Source organism: Hemiscyllium ocellatum, chromosome 20 (genome assembly GCF_020745735.1).
Source record: "Hemiscyllium ocellatum isolate sHemOce1 chromosome 20, sHemOce1.pat.X.cur, whole genome shotgun sequence".
NCBI classification, from domain to species: Eukaryota; Metazoa; Chordata; class Chondrichthyes; order Orectolobiformes; family Hemiscylliidae; genus Hemiscyllium; species Hemiscyllium ocellatum.
Window position 1 is genome coordinate 29,596,140 of NC_083420.1, and position 17,939 is coordinate 29,614,078.

Consider the following 17,939-nt stretch of genomic DNA (forward strand, 5'->3'; position numbering starts at 1 on the left):
TTCAGAAAAGATTTACAAGGATGTTGCCAGGGTTGGAGGATTTGAGCTATGGGGAGAGTCTGAACAGGCTGGGGCTGTTTTCCCTGGAGCGTCGGAGGCTAAGGGGTGACCTTATAGAGATTTACAAAATTATGAGGGGCATGGATAGGATAAGTAGACAAATTCTTTTCCCTGGGGTGAGGGAGTCCAGAACTAGAGGACATAGGTTTAGGGTGAGAGGGGAAAGATATAAAAGAGACCTAAGGGCAACATTTTCACGCAGAGGGTGGTACATGTATGGAATGAGCTGCCAGAGGAAGTGGTGGAGGTTGGTACAATTGCAATATTTAAGAGGATTGGATGGGTATATGAATAGGAAGGGTTTGGAGGGATATGGGCCGGGTGCTGCAGGTGGGACTAGATTGGGTTGGGATATCTGGTCAGCATGGACGGGTTGGACTGAAGGATCTGTTTCCATGCTGTACGTCTCTATGACTCTATGACTGTCTGCTACACAGCATTCACAAAGAAAGATTAAATAGAACAACATTTTTTAATCCATTAAATTATGCCCCAACTAGCCTGAAATGCTGTCACACATTACCGTCCCTTTCCTTCCCGCAACATAGTTAAACTCACTGAAAGCAGAGTGTCAGATAGTTTCTGAACATAATTCTCAGGAGGCATGCATCCTAGGGCAGGTCTGTTTATGAACGAACTCTGTGACAGAACACAACATGAAATAGTTAATAGACCTTTCAAAAGTAATGCAGTTAAAACAAGTATATGTGCAAACAAGAAGCCTAGGTTACTTTTTATCTGAGAGGAAATGGGAAGAATGGGATGAAGAAGCAGCAAAAACTAACTGGTGTAATCTTATAGGGCAATAGAAAACTGTGTGTAATTACACCAATCTTTATAGATAGCAGGATAAATTGATACAAATGTCAAAAATGCATGTGTGATCCTGGGGTTTAGAAATAAAAGGTATGGAGTAGAAAGGAAATGAGGCTATCCTATACCTTTAGGTCTTAGGTCTCAGCTGGAATATTGTGTCCAATTCTGGGCATCACACTTTAGGAAAAGTGTCAAGGCCTTGCTGAGGGTGCAGAGGAGGCTTCAACTACTTGGTATGACCCAGAAAAGGGAGGAGGAGGAGACAATGTTTTAACACCTCGATGAGTTGTGATCCGGAATGCTTCACATAAGAATGTTGGGAGCAGATTCAGTTGTCATTTTCAAAACAGGTAGATGGACAAATATTTGAAGAGAGAAAGAGTGTAGGGCTTTACATAAGGAGCAAGTTCGTAGGACCGAACAAATACCTTCAAATGGCTGCACAGCCATGATGGGCTGAATTGCTTCCGTTTGTGCTATGTGATTCTATAATGCAGTTATAAAATTACTATACACTTCAATGTTATATTTACATTCATTTCAACTTGACAACTGCAGTTTCATAAAATAATTTAACCATCTGCAACAGTGCTTATTGGAGAATGAATAGCGATTTAACTGAAAAGTAGGTAGTCTCTTTAAGCCTATTCTATCATTATTGTGATCACATGATTTATAAAAGGAACATCATGGTACCAATTACACACAAATTCTAGTTGCTGTTGCACTTCCTTTTAGATTGACTGAGATGAAAAATAAAGAAATTATTGATTTTCTTTCTGGCTCTATACAGAAAAAAATCCCAATTGAGCTCTGTTGCTCTCTCTTAGCTTTTTCAATATCAAATGGGGTTGCATATGTTGGTTTATCACCCTTCTCCATCTCCATTCATACCAACCAGAATATAGATTTGGCAGTTGGATTTTCATAGATGCCGCCCCCCCCCCCCAACAACCCCATGAGGAAAGACATTCTGGCTATTGAGGGAGTGCAGCGTAGGTTCACGAGGTCAATTCCTGGAATGGCGGGACTACCTTATGCTGAAAGACTGGAGTGACTGGGCTTGTATACCCTTGAGTTTAGAAGATTGAGAGGGGATCTGATTGAGACATATATGATTATTAAAGGAATGGACTCTCTGGAGGCAGGAAACATGTTTCTGCTGATGGGTGAGTGCCGAACCAGAGGACACAGCCTAAAAATACAGGGTAGACCATTTAGGACAGAGATGAGGAGAAACTTCTTCACCCAGAGAGTGGTGGCTGTGTGGAATGCTCTGCCCCAGAGGGCAGTGGAGGCCCAGTCTCTGGATTCATTTAAGAAAGAGTTGGATAGAGCTCTCAAGGATAGTGGAATCAAGGGTTATGGAAATAAGGCAGGAACAGGATACTGATTAAGGATGATCATGGTGGTGCAGGCTTGAAGGGCAGAATGGCCTACTCCTGCACCTATTGTCTATTGTCTCATCATCAAATGCTTAGCATTACTGCAAGTCTCACGATTTCACAGCTTGTACATGCTGCCATTATTCCATGACTGATTGGTTATCCCCGCACTTGGAATTTTCCTGGGCATGTTGGGCACTTTTTAAAGAACAGTAAACTAACACTTTTTCAAATCCTGCAAAGTGATTATGAAGTTCTCAAACTGGCTAGCGATATATTCGCTGTTACTAGGCAATTTGATGGCTATGGGAGGGTAAAAGCAGCAGGACGAGTTCTGATTGAGGTTGCATAAATTAAAAAATCATAACTTAAATAATTAAAAACCTAATAGCAAAATTTTAAGGGTCAAATACATCTAGCCGAACAGGAAACTTAAAAGGTCACATGGTTTAAATTGTTAGATATAAATATGCTGTTGATAGATTTCTGGCAGAAAATGTAACCACTGTCTGAATTGTATTATATAATTCTGATTTACAACATCATGCCTTATCACTGGTGGCAAGTTCAAACACCCAAATGAAGTCAGTTGGTTAATTAAATAGATCATTCTGACAAATAGATAAAAGTCATCATAATGTGAATCATTTTGATTTAGAATCCTGGCTTCTATAACCAATGGAAAATAGAGACCAGACATGAAATACACTCAAGATCTCAAATAAGTCTAGTTGTTTGCACTGGTCAATCAGAAAATAAAAAAAAAATTAAGGGCAATATCCTGCTAACAATTGAGAGCCAGTCTTGTTCAGCAAATAAACAGAAATACAAACTGTCCTAACCATTACAGGGTCTGTTCTCAGTTGGTTCTACATTGTGTATCTCTCTCAATGGTTTATATTCCCACTTTTTCCAAAGGTTATCCTTAGCTGACCAGTATTTCTCACCTACATTCTACCTCTTGAACCAACATTCTGTCTTTGAGTTTTATCTGCTTCTCATTGTCTTTTCAGACGAGTTGATTAACATCCAGGCTTGGAAACGCGAGCTTCCTCCATCTACTACTGTGATGTTGGAAACTAACTGATGAATATTGGCCCAGACTTTGCAAAGGATGGGGAGGGAATTTGGCATTTGATGGTAAACTATGACAGATCACCATTTCCCCATATAAACAGACCATATCTGCAGGGTTCAGCTTGTAGACAGATTCATGGACTGCTGTAGCTGTTGTCTGGGTTTGAAAGAAAAATTGCCTAAAAATCTGTTTTGTACCTTCTCCAGAAACTCTCTACCTCTCTTGTAACGCAGTTACTAACATGCTCAGTCCTTTTTATCAACCAAACTGTTTCCTGTTCACCATTTCCCTCTCCTGCCTCTCCACTCACACATCTGTCTCCCAATCTTCACATTCACCTCTTCTGTCCCTCAACCTTCCCACTTGCCACTTCCCTCCCACAACCCTCCAACTCCCATTCTTTATTTTTCAATAGTCTCTTTAGGAATTTAGAATAGTTGGAATGACAGTTAGGGCAGTTGAATGTTCCTCCCATAGAATGTGAGAGATAAGGGTCACCATTAGTGTCCCTGCTGACTTCATCTGCTGGAAGTGCACCCAACTCCAGTTCCTCAGAAACTGCATTAAGGAACTGGAGCTGGATGAACTTCGGATCATTTGGGAGGTGGAGGGGGTTATTGAAAGGAGTTACAGGCAGGTAGTCACACCTCAGGTACAAGAAAAAGGCAAATGGGTTACAGTATGGGGACAGAAAGGGAACTGGCAGGCAGTGCAGGGATCCTCTGTTACCATTCCCCTCATTAACAAATATATTGTTTTGGATACTGTTGGTGGGGGGGGATGTCTTACCAGGGATAAGCCATGGGGTACAGGTCTCTGGCACAGACTCTGTTCCCGTTGCTCAGAAAGGAAATGGAGGGGGGGGAGATGATCAGAGCATTAGTCATTGGGGACTCCACTGTTAGGACGACAGATAAACATTCTGTGGTAGCAAGAGAGACTCATGGTTGGTGAGTTGCCTCCCTGGCACCAAGGCTCGTGATGTCTCAGATCGTGTTTGCAGGATGCTGGAGGGGGAGGGGAGAGCAGCCCCATGTCGTGGTCCACATAGGCACTTTTGACATTGGTAGGAAAAGGGATGGGCATTTAAGGCAGAAATTCAGGGAGCTAGGTTGGAAGCTTAGAGCAAGGACAAACAGTTGCTGTGTCTGGTTCTTTCAATCCCAGACAACAAACTACAGCACTCCATGAATCTTTCCACGAGGTGAGGAATAGGGAGAGGGAGGAATTAAACATGTGGCTACATAGATTACGCAGGAGGGAGGTTTCAGATACCTGGATAATTGGGACTCATTCTGGGGTAGGGGGCACCTCTGCAAACAGGATGGTCTTCATCTGAACCAGAAGGGTACCAATATCCTGGGGGTTGGGGGGGGGGGGGAATATTTGCTAATGCTCTTTGGGAGGGTTTAAACTACTGCAGCAGGGGGATGGGAATCTAAATTGTAGTTCCAGTGTCCAAGAGGTTGAGATTGGTGAGGTCAGAAATGAGGTTTCAAGGTCACAAGAGTCCACTGGCAAGCAGGAAGATGGTTTGAAGTGTTTCTACTTCAATGCCAGAAGCATCTGGAATAAAGTGGGTGAACCTGCAGCATGGGTTGGAACCTGGGACTTCGATGTTCTGGCCATTTCAGAGACATAGATAGAGCAGGGACAGGAATGATTGTTGCTGGTTCTGGGATTTAGATGCTTCAGTAAGAACAGAGAAGATGGTAAAAGAGGAGGAGATGTGGCATTGGTAGTCAAGGGCAGTATTATGGTGGCAGAAAGGACGTTTGAGGACTTGTCTGCATAGGTAATAAGGGCTGAGATTAGAAACAGGAAAGGAGAGGTCACCCTGTTGGGAGTTTTCTATAGGCCTCCTATGTAGAGGAAAGAATAGCAAAGATGATTCTGGATGGGAGTGAAAGTAACAGGGAGTTGTTATGGGAGACTTTAACTTTCTAAATATTGACTGGAAATACTATAGATGGGTCAGTTTTTGTCCAATGCGTGCAGGAGAGTTTCCTGACATATTAGACAGACCAACAAGAGGCAGGCCACATTGGATTTGATACTGGGTAATGAACCTGGCCAGGTGTTAGATTTGGAGGTAGGTAAGCATTTTGTTGATAGTGACTACAAATTGGTTATGTTCACTTTAATGATGGAAAGGGATAGGTATATACCACAGGGGAAGAGTTATAGCTGGGGGAAAGGGAATTATGATGCAATTAGGCAAGATTTAGGATGCATAGGATGGACATACTTGAAATGTGGAGCTTATTCAAGCGGCAACCTCTGTGTGTCCTTGATAAGTATGTACCTGTCAAGCAGGGAGGATGGGCTCGAGCAAGGGAGACGTGGTTTACAGAAGAAGTTGAATCACTTGTCAAGAGAAGAAGAAGGCTTATGTAAAGATGAGATGTGAATGCTCAGTAAGGGCGCTTGAGAGTTACAAGCTAGACAGGGAAGACCTAAAGGGAAAAATAAAAAGAGTGAGGAGGGGATATGAGAAGTCGTTGGTAGTTAGGATCAAGGAAAACCCTAAAGCTTTCTATAGGTATATCAGGAATAAAAGAATGATGAGAGGAAGGTTATGGCCAATTAGGGACATTAGTGGGAAGTTGTACATGGAGTCCAAGGAGATAGGAAAAACTCTAAATAAATATTTTTTTGTCAGTATTCACACTAGCAAGGGGCGGCATGGTAGCACTGCTGCCTCACAGCGCCAGACACCCGGGTTCAATTCCAGCCTCAGGCAACTCTCTGTGTTGAGTTTGCACATTCTCCCCGTGTCTACGTGGGTTTCCTCCAGGTGCTCCGGTTTCCTCCCACAGTCCAAAGATGTGCAAGTCAGGTGAACTGCCCATGCTAAATTGCCCGTTGTGTTAGGTGAAGGGATTAATGTAGGGGAATGGGTCTGGGTGGGTTGCTCTTCAGAGGGTCGGTGTGGACTTGTTGGGCCAAAGGGCCTGTTTCCACACTGTAAGTAATCTAAAAAAAAAGTTAATTATGTCAAAAAGAATACTGAGATACAGGCTATTAGACTAGAGAGGATTGAGGTTCATAAGGAGGAGGTGTTAGCAGTTCTGTAAAGTGTGAAAATGATTAAATTCCCTGGGCCAGATGGGATTTATCCTAAGATTTTCTGGGAGTCCAGGGAGGAGATTGCAGAGCCTTTGGCTTGGATCTTTATGTTTTCATAGTCTATAGGAATAGTGCCAGAAGACTGGAGGATAGCAAATGTTGTCCCCTTACTCAAGAAGGGGAGTAGAGACAACACTGGAAATTATAGACCAGTGAGCTTTACTTCAGTTGTGGGTAAAGTGTTGGAAAAGTTTACAAGAGATAGGATTTATAATCATCTAGAGAGGAATAAGTTGATTAGGGATAGTCAACACAATTTTGTGAAGGGTAGATCGTGCATCACAAACCTTACTGAGTTCTTTGAGAAGGTGACCAAACAGATGGATGAGGGTAAAGTGGTTGATGTGGTGTATATGGATTTCAGTAAGGCATTTGATAAGGTTCCCCACGGTAGGCTATTGCACAAAATATGGAGACATGAGATTTAGGGTGAATTAGTTGTTTGGATCAGAAATTGGCTAGCTAAAAGAAGATAGGGAGAGGGTGGGTGGTTGATGGGAAGTGTTCATTCTGGAGTTCAATTACTGTTGGCGTACCGCAAGGATCTGTTTTGGGTCCACTGCTGTTTGTCATTTTTATAAATGATCTGGATGAGGGCATAGAAGGATGGGTTAGTTAATTTGCTGATGACACTAAGGTTAGTGGAGTTGTGGATGGTGTCGAAGGATTTGCAGGCTACAGAGGGTAATGGATAAGCTGCAGAGCTGGGCTGAGAGGTGGCAAATGAAGTTTAATGTGGAACAATGTGAGGTGATTCACTTTGGAAGGAGCAATAGGAATAAAGAGTAATGGGCTAATGGTAAGATTGTTGGCAGTGTAGATGAGCAGAGATGTCCATGTGCATAGATCCCTGAAAGTTGCTACCCAGATTGATTGGGGTATTAAGAAGGCAAGAGTTCATGTTGCAGCTGTATGAAACGCTGGTGTGGCCACACTTTGAGTATTACGTACATTTCTGGTCAGTGCAGTATAGGAAGGATATGGAAGCTCTGGAAAGTGTTCACAGGCAATTTACTAGGATGTTGCCTGGTATGGAGGGAAGGACTTACGAGGAAAGGCTGAGGGACCTGAGGCTGTTTTCGTTGGAGAGAAGAGGTTGAGAAGTGACTTAATTGAGACGTGTAAGATAATCAGAGGGTTAGATAGGGTGGACAGCGAGAGCTTTTATTCTTGGATGGCGATGGCTAGCACGAAGGTACATAGCTTTAAATTGAGGGGTGATAGACATAGGTAGTTTCTTTACTCAGAGTAGTAGGGGCATGGCTCCAACAGTAGTAGACTCACCAACTTTAAAGGCATTTAAATGGTCATTGGATAAACATATGGATGAAAATGGAATAGTGTAGGATAGATAGGCTTCAGAGTGGTTTCACAGGTAGGCGCAACATCGAGGCCCGAAGGGCCTGTACTGCACTGTAATGTTCTACAGTTTCCTTCTCTTAGCCCTCATTCTCATCTCTTCTCTCTCGTCTTCCTCCCACTGCTTTTGTCTCCTGATCCTCCCATTCATTGCTCCCCTCATTCGCTGCTCTCAGTCACTGCTTCTCTTCCCTGGTCCTCCCACTCACTGCTTTCCCATCACAAACCCTCTCTGCATCTCAGCTGCCACTTTGATTGCCATCCACTTCGTGAACACTTACCACTTGTAGAAATAGCTTTTAAACTGAGCATGACGCTATGTCAGGGCATGGTTTGAGCATGTGAATAGTGAGGAAAGTTAAAAACTCATCCATAGCTCCAGAACTGAAGTCCAGACTATTTGGAGAAAGTAAGGACTGCAGATGCTGGAGATCAGAGCTGAAAAATGTGTTGCTGGAAAAGCGCAGCAGGTCAGGCAGCATCCGAGGAGCAGGAGAATCAACATTTCAGGCATAAGCCCTTCTTCAGGAATGAGGAGGGTGTGCCAAGCAGGCTAAGATAAAAGGTAGGGAGGAGGGACTTGGGAGAGGGGCGTTGGGAATGCGATAGGTGGAAGGAGGTTAAGGTGAGGGTGATAGGCCGGAGAGGGGGTGGGGGCGGAGAGGTCGGGAAGAAGATTGCAGGTCAAGAAGGCGGTGCTGAGTCTGAGGGTTGGGACTGAGATAAGGTGGGGGGAGGGGAAATGAGGAAGCTGGAGAAATCTGCATTCATCCCTTGTGGTTGGAGGGTTCCTAGGTGGCAGATGAGGCGCTCTTCCTCTAGGCGTTGTGTTGCCATGGTCTGGCGATGGAGGAGGCCAACGACTTGCATGTCCTTGGCGGAGTGGGAGGGGAAGTTAAAGTGTTCAGCCACGGGGCAGTTGGGTTGGTTGGTGCAGGTGTCCCAGAGGTGTTCTCTGAAACATTCCGCAAGTAGGTGGCCTGTCTGCCCAATGTAGAGGAGACCACATCGGGTGCAGTAAATGATGTGTGTGGAGATGCAGGTGAATTTGTGACGGATATGGAAGGATCCCTTGGGGCCTTGGAGGGAAGTGAGGGGGGAGGTGTGGGCGCAAGTTTTGCATTTCTTGCGGTTGCAGGGCAAGGTGCCAGGAGTGGAGGTTGGGTTGCTGGGGGGTGTGGACCTGACGAGGGAGTCGCGGAGGGACTGGCCTTTCGGAACTGAAATCCTGCTGATAAACTCCCTGCCAGAAATAGGTGGAAAATGATACAGACCAGCAACTATCTACTGATATAATGTAGGTGGTAGCGTCAGCTTCTGGGGTGAGTGATGAGATTCTTCTGTTCAGAAAGTTGGGTAAGTCCATGAAATAGGATGTCTTAGCTCTCCTGGAGAGTGCCTGCTTGGGCCTTTTCTGGCCACAGCCTGGTTTCCTGCAGTCTTGAAAATGACAATATGTCTCATTCATGCAACCAGTTACAATTTGCAGAGTTAAAGAAGCAGTCTCCAGCTCTGAGTGGGTGCCTTACTTCAAGCTCTGTAAAGTAGATAATATTCAGAACAATGGATTCCCGAAGGGTGTTAATGATGGGTCTGTAACACAGGGACATTTTTTCACTCTGCCAAAGATTTTTAAAAATCACCTGAGTATTTGCCTGACCATGAAGGCTGGAATGGAGATATATATCTTTCAGATTGTGTAGGAGTGGCAGCTTTCCTTCCCAGGGGATATTAGTAAACCAATCTGATTTTTTAATGATATCATGATAGATTTTTTTATCCTGGTGATAGTCCACAGGTTAGTGGCCAAATTCAATTTGTAAATTCCATGCTGGGGGTTAGAAGCATGACCTCTTTTTACTAGTCCAGCGCCACAAACACTTCTTGACCACATCTAATTTAAGAAGTTTTAAAACTCACACTGTAGTCTCCAACTTGGTTAAGAAAACTGTTCTGAAATTTTTTACGTAAGACACTCACACACATGCAGTGAACTGGCATACAGGTAGTACTTCTATAATAAATGATTGTGTTCTTGTCCAACCCCACATGAGAGAAAAATCGTGCTTTAGAAACAGCACTTAATGTGTTGGTGATGTAATCGCGTTACTGTCAACACATTTTAAAAGATCACACTTTAGAAACAGGGTCCCCAACTCATCAATCACATTACAGCGAATTTGTGTTAACAAAATGTGCGTTGTAGCAGAATGACTTATATCTCGCAGACATATAGATACATGAATGAGTAACATGAGTAAGCCATTCCCTCTCCAAGCCAGGTCCATCATTCAATACGATCAAGGTTGATCTGTTTGTATTTCGAAACCCACACACCCTGTATTGCTGATAACCTTTGCACCCCCTGCCTCGCAAGAATCTATCGACCTCCACCTTAAGAATATTCAATGACCATCCCCAACCTCTTTCTGAGGCAGAGTCTGAAAATTGCACAACCCTCAGAAATGTTTTTTACCTTCATCTATCCAGCAATGGTGACCCTTCATTTTAAAACAGTGTTCCCCCTAATTCTGGACTCATCCACATCTTATCAACATCCATCTTGTCAAGTCCACTCAGGATCCTATAAACTTCAAGCAAATTATCCCTCATTCTTTTAAATTCCAGAGAAAACAAACCCAGTCTGTCCAATCTTTATTCTGCACTCATAAGAAAGCAATCAAATATTGTTTTTGAACTTGCAAAAAGATTATAAGGTCTGTTTTGATTCAAAATATAAAAAGACTGCGATACAATATGTTAGTGTCGCATCATAGAGTGGATACATGGATGTATCCATTTCTCTAAATAGTACATTCCCATACTCATGCGGAACATCAAAAGAAGACAGTCAAAAAAAGCTGGAAGGTCATTTTATTCTAAAAATGGTGCTTATTATATTGTTCACTTCACTGGCCACGGCATTACACTAGACAGTTCAGCCTCTCAGTAATGTGCTACGTATGAAAGTGGACAAGAAATTTAAAAAGGAGCAATTTATAAAAGCACATACATACCACATTCTGTGGATTCTGCAGCATTTTAATCAATGCAGGATGGTTGTAACCTGGTACATTAAAACAAAGGCAAATTGTCAATATGTCTTGACTTTCTATTTATTACTGATTTTGCTTTTTAGCTTTAAATGCTCAAAACAATTTGAATCAAGAAACTGCTATTTATACATCAAAGCAAAATCAGTTTTCAACAAAATATAATTTAATTCCCTTTAAGTTTCAGACATGAACAAACATTAATAATTGGTAAAACAGATGCTGAGCAGCTATATAATTATTGATATGTCTCTATCAGGTTTTTTTTACATTTAGTACATACAATTAAATTCAGGACTTGCAAATTTCATTTTAATTAAGCAAAAAAAGGGCATTACATATGTAATCTGAAATCCAATACCGTCTGTAGTAGTCATCTTAATCAATCTGTCCCTAAATACATTCTATAACAGAAATTGCAATCAAGCAAGAACTAGGTATAATTACTCAAATGCAGCATGGTCAAATAATTACAATCTACATCACTTTATATAATGCACCCATAAAAAAATTGTGATCTTCCTGAATATCTTCTTATCACATCAGGCAGTGACACTGATGCTTATCCAAATGTGCACGGTGCTCAGTGGCTAGCACTGCTGCATCTCAGCACCAGGAATCTGGGTTTGATTCCCGCCTCGGGCGACTGTGTGGAGTTTGCACAATCTCCCTGTGTCTGTGTGGGTTTCCTCAGGATGCTCTGGTTTCCTCCCACAATCCAAAGATGTGCAAGTCAGGTGAATTAGCCATGCTAAATTACCCATAGTGTCAGGTGCATTGGTCGGGGCAAATATAGGGAGGGGAATGGGTCTGGGTGGGTTGCTCTTTGGAGGGTCAGTGTGGATTTGTTGGGTCGAAGGGCCTGTTTCTATGCAGCAGGTAATGTAATCTAATCTAAATACAGAAGAACTGTGGATGCTGTAAATCAGAAACAAAACCAGAAATTATTGGAAAAGCAGGTCTGGCAACATCTGTGCAGAGAAATCATGAATACAGTACTTGGATAGATATCAGAGTTAATGTTTTAGGTCGAGTCACCCTTCCTTAGTTCTAAGGCAGGGTCACTCGACCCGACCAGTTAACTCTGACATCTATCCAAATACTTGTGATTCGGCTAATTCTCTCAAAGTGTTTACATTTTCTGAATATATGCTTACATTTTCCTGGCCAGCTTTTCAACTTTCACTCACACAAACATTAGTTTATTCAATTATACTGCTTGCAGTTCATCCTGTACCAAAATCTGCTTATCCACTATACTAGTTCTCATTGGTCTACATTAGCTCTGGATTTATAAGGACTCAAACTTCTAATCCCTCTTTTATTTCCCTTTATGCCCTCATTTTAAAAAAAATCTCTCCAGCCCCCTCCAGCCCTACATATCCAGACTCCAGAGATTTTTGACCTCTTCCGTACACTCCTTCAGTGAACCATTGAAAGCCCTGCTGGCAAACATCAAACCTGAAGACATAATCTCACCAGGCACCAACTAGATACTATTGCAAGGGGCTATTTTGATAAAGGAGATGCAATTATGAATTCAGAATGTACATGTCTTCCTGTCAGGATTATGGATAGTTGGGAGGGGAACTTGGATTTCAGCAGCTTTCTCTCATTCTGTCCCGAACAGTGACTTTAAAATCTCATCGGAAAGACTGGCCGTACTGCAAATCAAAGATGTGAGATTGATAGCCTGAGGGAAGACTGCTGACAGTGAGCCTCTGTGCCACATGGAAAATCTTCCTCAAATTTGCTCTGCTGCATAAAATACAGCATCCAATGTTTACTAAATTACTAATTTTCAATGCTACACTGGTGAATTAAAATATTTTAAAACTTTCAGAAATAGTCAATCAGTTGTCAAGTGTATGTGTGGGTTGATTGATGCAATAATCTTGACTGGAAAACCCCAATTTGCAGATTATTCAAAGCAATGAGTTAATGGATCAGGTTATTTCATTCAAGTATCATTTTCACGTGAATTGCTTGCTGTATATTGTGATTTGGCAACCCTCCTTGTGAAGCAAGTACTTTACAAGTATATTGAATGAGAAATGTGCAAATTGGAAGAATGACTAAAAACTTCGTTGAAAAAAGGGTTTTCTGAAGGCTTGTAAAGTACCAGATAGAGGTTGAAGCAGAAAGCTTGAGGGCGAGATTTGCAGCAAGTAAGATGCAGGCAGGTGAAGACTATGTTACCAATAGATAAAGAGCAGGGAGAATATGTAAGAATCCAGTAAAAAGGAACACAGAATTACGTGCGGTAGTGAGGAAATATAGGACTGGAAATGATTTTCTAGTGTAAGGAATGCAGCAGCAAGGGGTAGGGCACTGAAAATTGATAATTATAGTGATGGGCTGCATGGCGTCTAAAAATCAGCATCACTGTGATCAGGGTCTTAAGGAATCTGGCTCAGCCTGAGACAGTGATTGGTCTGTGGTTGGAATCAGTAGCAGTCACAGAAATGATTGTTGTAAGCTTCCCAGTAGTGCCATAAAACACTTGAATGGAACAGATTTACAACAGCAGACAACAGAGATATCGCCACTCTGGTCATACAGCGTCAGATTTAAGCATCATAAATTTATCATTGAAATGTAATTTAAAAAGAGATTGTCAGGACATACATTTTACAAAGGGCATGGCTAACAAGCCTCATTAAATAGAAAGGTTTAAGGAATAATATTGCTTCAATATTATTCACCCAAAGTAATATGAATCTGTATTTCAATTGTAAATCTGATAAGAGCACTGGCATTGTCAATTTAATTGAGTCCACTCTTGGTAAAAGAATGTTTGATTCATGTATGGTATTCATCTGTGGATCCCCAGCACAGCAGTGCAATTCAATTCCACAAAGAAACAATTGACCCCACCTCATTTCACCTCCTTTCTCCTACCACCAAACCAAATCAGTGCTATCCTGTACCAGATGTCTCGTCGAGAACAGGCTTTTACATTTGAATAAAAATATAGCTCTCGAGGTGAGAGTTCAATGGTCAACAACCATGAACCTTACAGCTGTACCTTACTTCTTTTCAACTCCACTTGACTTTATGTGCGGATGTCCTTTGTGTGTGGTTTTTCAATTATTTCACAAGTGGAACAAAACTTTTGTTGTTACCAGTTTTGTCCTCTCACACAGAAAATATAATTCCACAGCCACTGACTATCCATTGTACCTTATACAAGTTACTATCATTCCTGTCACAGCTTACTCTGCCTAAAAGTAAGTAACTTTACCATGGAAAATAAGTCCCACATCAGTGGACCTTTTAAACATGACAAACCAAGTACTTACCAGAAATGTGAGGTTTGCTGTTTGTACTTAGAGCCTCGAGGTAGGGAGGGAACCGATGTCGTGCCAGACCTGCTGTTCCACCTGAGAGCAGGTAACTCAGCACAGATGGAGAATCAAATCGTGAAATATTATGATCATACATCTTTGGTTTACTCTAGATGCTGCTCATACTCACAGCGCCATTTGGTGGGTTAAGTGGGGGCTGGAGGGAAACTCAAAATTTGTTGACAATAAATAGAAAGCTATATCAGGTTTCTTTGCTGATTTGTAGCTTATTCAATTGTGATAATTACCAAAATACTTTATCCCTGCACAACCATTTTACTTATTTGAGTACTAGATGGTGGAGGCAGTGGCGTCGTGACAATATCACTGGACTAGTAATCTAGGACCCCAGGCAAACATTCAATGGCAGCTAGTGAAATTCGAGTTCAATAAAATCTAGAATAAAAAGCTAACCAAATGACAATTTCTGTCAACTGTCATAAAAACACATGTAGTTTTCTAATGTCCTGTAGGAAAGGAAATCTGCCATATTTACCTGGTTTGGCTTACATGAAACTCTGGACCCACAGAAGTGTCAATGACTCTTAACTGCCCTCTGGGCAATTAGGGATGGATATAACGGCTGGTCTAGTCAGTGATTTCCGTGAATGAAGTTTGAAAATCTCATCATGATTCAACTTGGTTACAAAATATCTGTGCAAACTGACAGTTTAACAAACAAAGTATTTTGCAGAAGCATAGAATTAATGATTTAATATTCTATTCATATGTATTCTTTCATTCCTGCCACCAGGCAACTTGGAGTCTAGCTTCTAACACATTGCACAATCCTCTATTAACTTCCTGTCATTACTGATAAATGTCTTAAGGAAACAAGCAAATCTAGAGTGTAAACTGTCTGACAGATTCAATCTTGTTGACAGACTCCAGCTAGACCAATGGCCCTGAACTGCTTGAATTACAGAGATTAGAGAACCGATTAGTCACCTGAAAATGTAATTGCACAATATATTAATAACTCACACAGTTGAAAATGTGTTTGCTTGTAGCATTGCTTTGGTTGCATCACAATCTGGATAGACAAGATGAGGTTTTCTTTGCAATCAACAGCAGAAATAGGGCCTAGGCCTGTCTAACACACTGACTATTTATCTGAACATTTTTCTGAGTCAGTCACTAATTTTTCAGCTGTTATTTCTTACTGCATTTGGGAACCCAACACTCGAGGGGAGAAGCCTGATATAATCAGTGAAGCATAGTGTTGTATTAAATGAATGTTGCAATTTGAAAAGAGCAGAGGCATTGAGGGACAAAAGCATTTTACACATTTGAATAAAGAACTTTGGCTCTTCAAACGTTTTCTGTCACTGTTCACATTTAGCAATGCTGCACACCTATTCTTGGTGAAGAATTCTTTTATCTCCCAACTTTGCAGAGAAGAAATATGACTTGCATAACCATACCCACACCATCAACTTACTTAAATATATTCACCTCTGCAGGTGTTTCAGTCAGAAAACAAAAGTAGATGGAAAAATGGGAGAGGCCTTGCCATACCAAGTTTTTCTCAGCATTCCATCTCTCAACTAAAGTTAAGCTTTGCTGCATGGACAAGTGCCTAGCTAAAGGAGTGGATCCGGCTGTGTCTCAGGGCTGCTTGCTTGCTGTCTAAGCATTCACCCACTTTGTGCCCGCGTACATTTTTGCACCATACATGCCAAATGCATCATGCCCTTTAATGCACTGTTACTTCAGCCAGAGACAGAATTTCACACTGCCATTTTGAGGCCATCTTTAGTGCAGACACACAGACAGGTTGCTTGTCAATGTTGATCCGGCCTGGGGGTGGACTGGGGTGGGAAGACAGCATTGTGAACAGCACACCAAGACAGCAATGTAAATCTTGCAGCAATCATACCACGTTTATTCAACCAAAAGGCCAAGTTGGAAACTGGTACTGAGGTGTGTGTGGTCTTCAATACAGTCGGGTGTAGGACGGGTCTGGTGCTGTCAGGGGGTCCCAGGACTGTCAGTGACAGGCACTGTCTGTACAAATTGCAGGAACTTTTGAGAAATGAAGCTGGCAGGCTCGTCATCAGGGGATCTGTTTGACTGCAGTTCAGTGCTCAGTTACAGGGTCAGTTCTAGCAGTCGGGAAGTTGCGTATTATTTGTTGGGGAGCTGCAAACCCCCAGGGTCTGGTCAGTCATATCTCGGGGCTTTCATTGAAGTCAGTGAGAGGTCTAGGAGGAATACAGCCCTGGTTGTCTGGCTGTCAATCTTATGTAGGGGTGGTGGGTCTCTGTAGGGACATCGTAGAGATTAATGATACAAAGGATGACAGAGGGAAGCAAAGGTATTTGTATGAGCAGGGTTAAAGACAGTGATGGATAAATCTCAAGGTAGACAGGGAAAACATGGAACAGCGTTGACAGGGAATGTAAGACTATGGGGAGGGGTGTGTTACTAACTGTGGCCACATCCCTGACATCACAGGAGGAGCACAAAGGAGCAGGTCGGGCACCAGCGATGTGTGGTCCCTCAAATCACAGAATAGGGAGAACAGTTAGAACAATACAGCACAGAACAGGCCCTTCGCCCCACGATGTTGTGCCGAACATTTGTCCTAGATTAAGCAACTATCCATGTACCTATCCAATTGCCGCTTAAAGGTAACCAATGATGCTGACTCTGCCATTCCAACAGGCAGCGCTTTCCATGCCCCCACCACTCTCTGGGTAAAGAACCTATCCCTGACATCTCCCCACACCTTCCACCCTTCACCTTAAATTTATGTCCCCTTGTAACACTCTGTTGTACCTGGGGAAAAAGTCTCTGACTGTATACTCTACCTATTCCCCTGATCATATAAACCTCTATCAAGTCACCCCTCATCCTTCGCAGTTCCAATGAGAAAAGGCCTATTTCTGACTTCAGCCCATACTACCTCCAAAGGCAGATCCCCCTCGAATTGCCTTTCTGCAGCCATAATACCATTTCTAATTAGCAATGCCACCCCCCCCTCCTTTTTTACCACCCCCCCTAATCTTACTGAAACATCTGTAACCAGGAACCTCCAACAACCATTCCTGTTCCTCTTCTATCCACGTTTCCGTGATGGTCACAACATCATAGTCCCAAGTACCGATCCACGCCTTAAGTTCACCCACCTTATTTCTGATACTCCTTGCGTTGAAATATACACACTTGAGCCCATCTCTGTGTCCGCAAGTATTCCCTGTTAGTGCTACCTTCTCCACAGCCTCCCTACATTCTTGGACATCCTGAAAAACAGCGAACCTACTTGCTGGACTACAAGTCCGGATCCCATCCCCCTGCCAAATTAGTTTAAAACCCCCCCCAGGACAGTGCTAGCAAACCTATTTCCCAGGATATTGGTGCCCTTCTGGTTCAGGTGCAACCCGTCCTGTTTGTACAGGTCCCACCTTCCCTAGAATGCAGTCCAATTGTCCAAATACCTGAAGCCCTCCCTCCTACACCATCCTTGCAGCCACGTGTTCAACTGCACTCTCTCCCTATTCCTTGCCTCACTGTCACGTGGCACCGGCAACAACCCAGAGATGACGACTCTGTCCGTCCTAGCTTTTAGCTTCCAGCCTAACTCCCTGAGCTCCTGAATGACCTCCCCACCCCTCTTCCTACCTATGTCATTGGTGCCAATGTGCACCACGACTTCTGGCTGCACACCCTCCCCCTTAAGGATTCTGAAGACACGGTCTGAGACGTCTCG

General features: G+C 42.7%; 1 protein-coding gene across 2 annotated transcripts in view; it reads right to left on the bottom strand.

The window, feature by feature from the left end:
• abat (4-aminobutyrate aminotransferase) overlaps positions 1-17,939 on the bottom strand; it is a 169,863-nt gene that overhangs the window by 36,946 nt on the left and 114,978 nt on the right. For both annotated transcript variants that reach the window (XM_060840698.1, XM_060840700.1), the window contains exons 6-7: positions 10,845-10,894; positions 619-699 (exon numbers count right to left, since the gene is read on the bottom strand). In XM_060840698.1, coding sequence (XP_060696681.1) covers positions 619-699; positions 10,845-10,894 — 131 coding nt within the window. The remainder of the gene's footprint in view (positions 1-618; positions 700-10,844; positions 10,895-17,939) is intronic.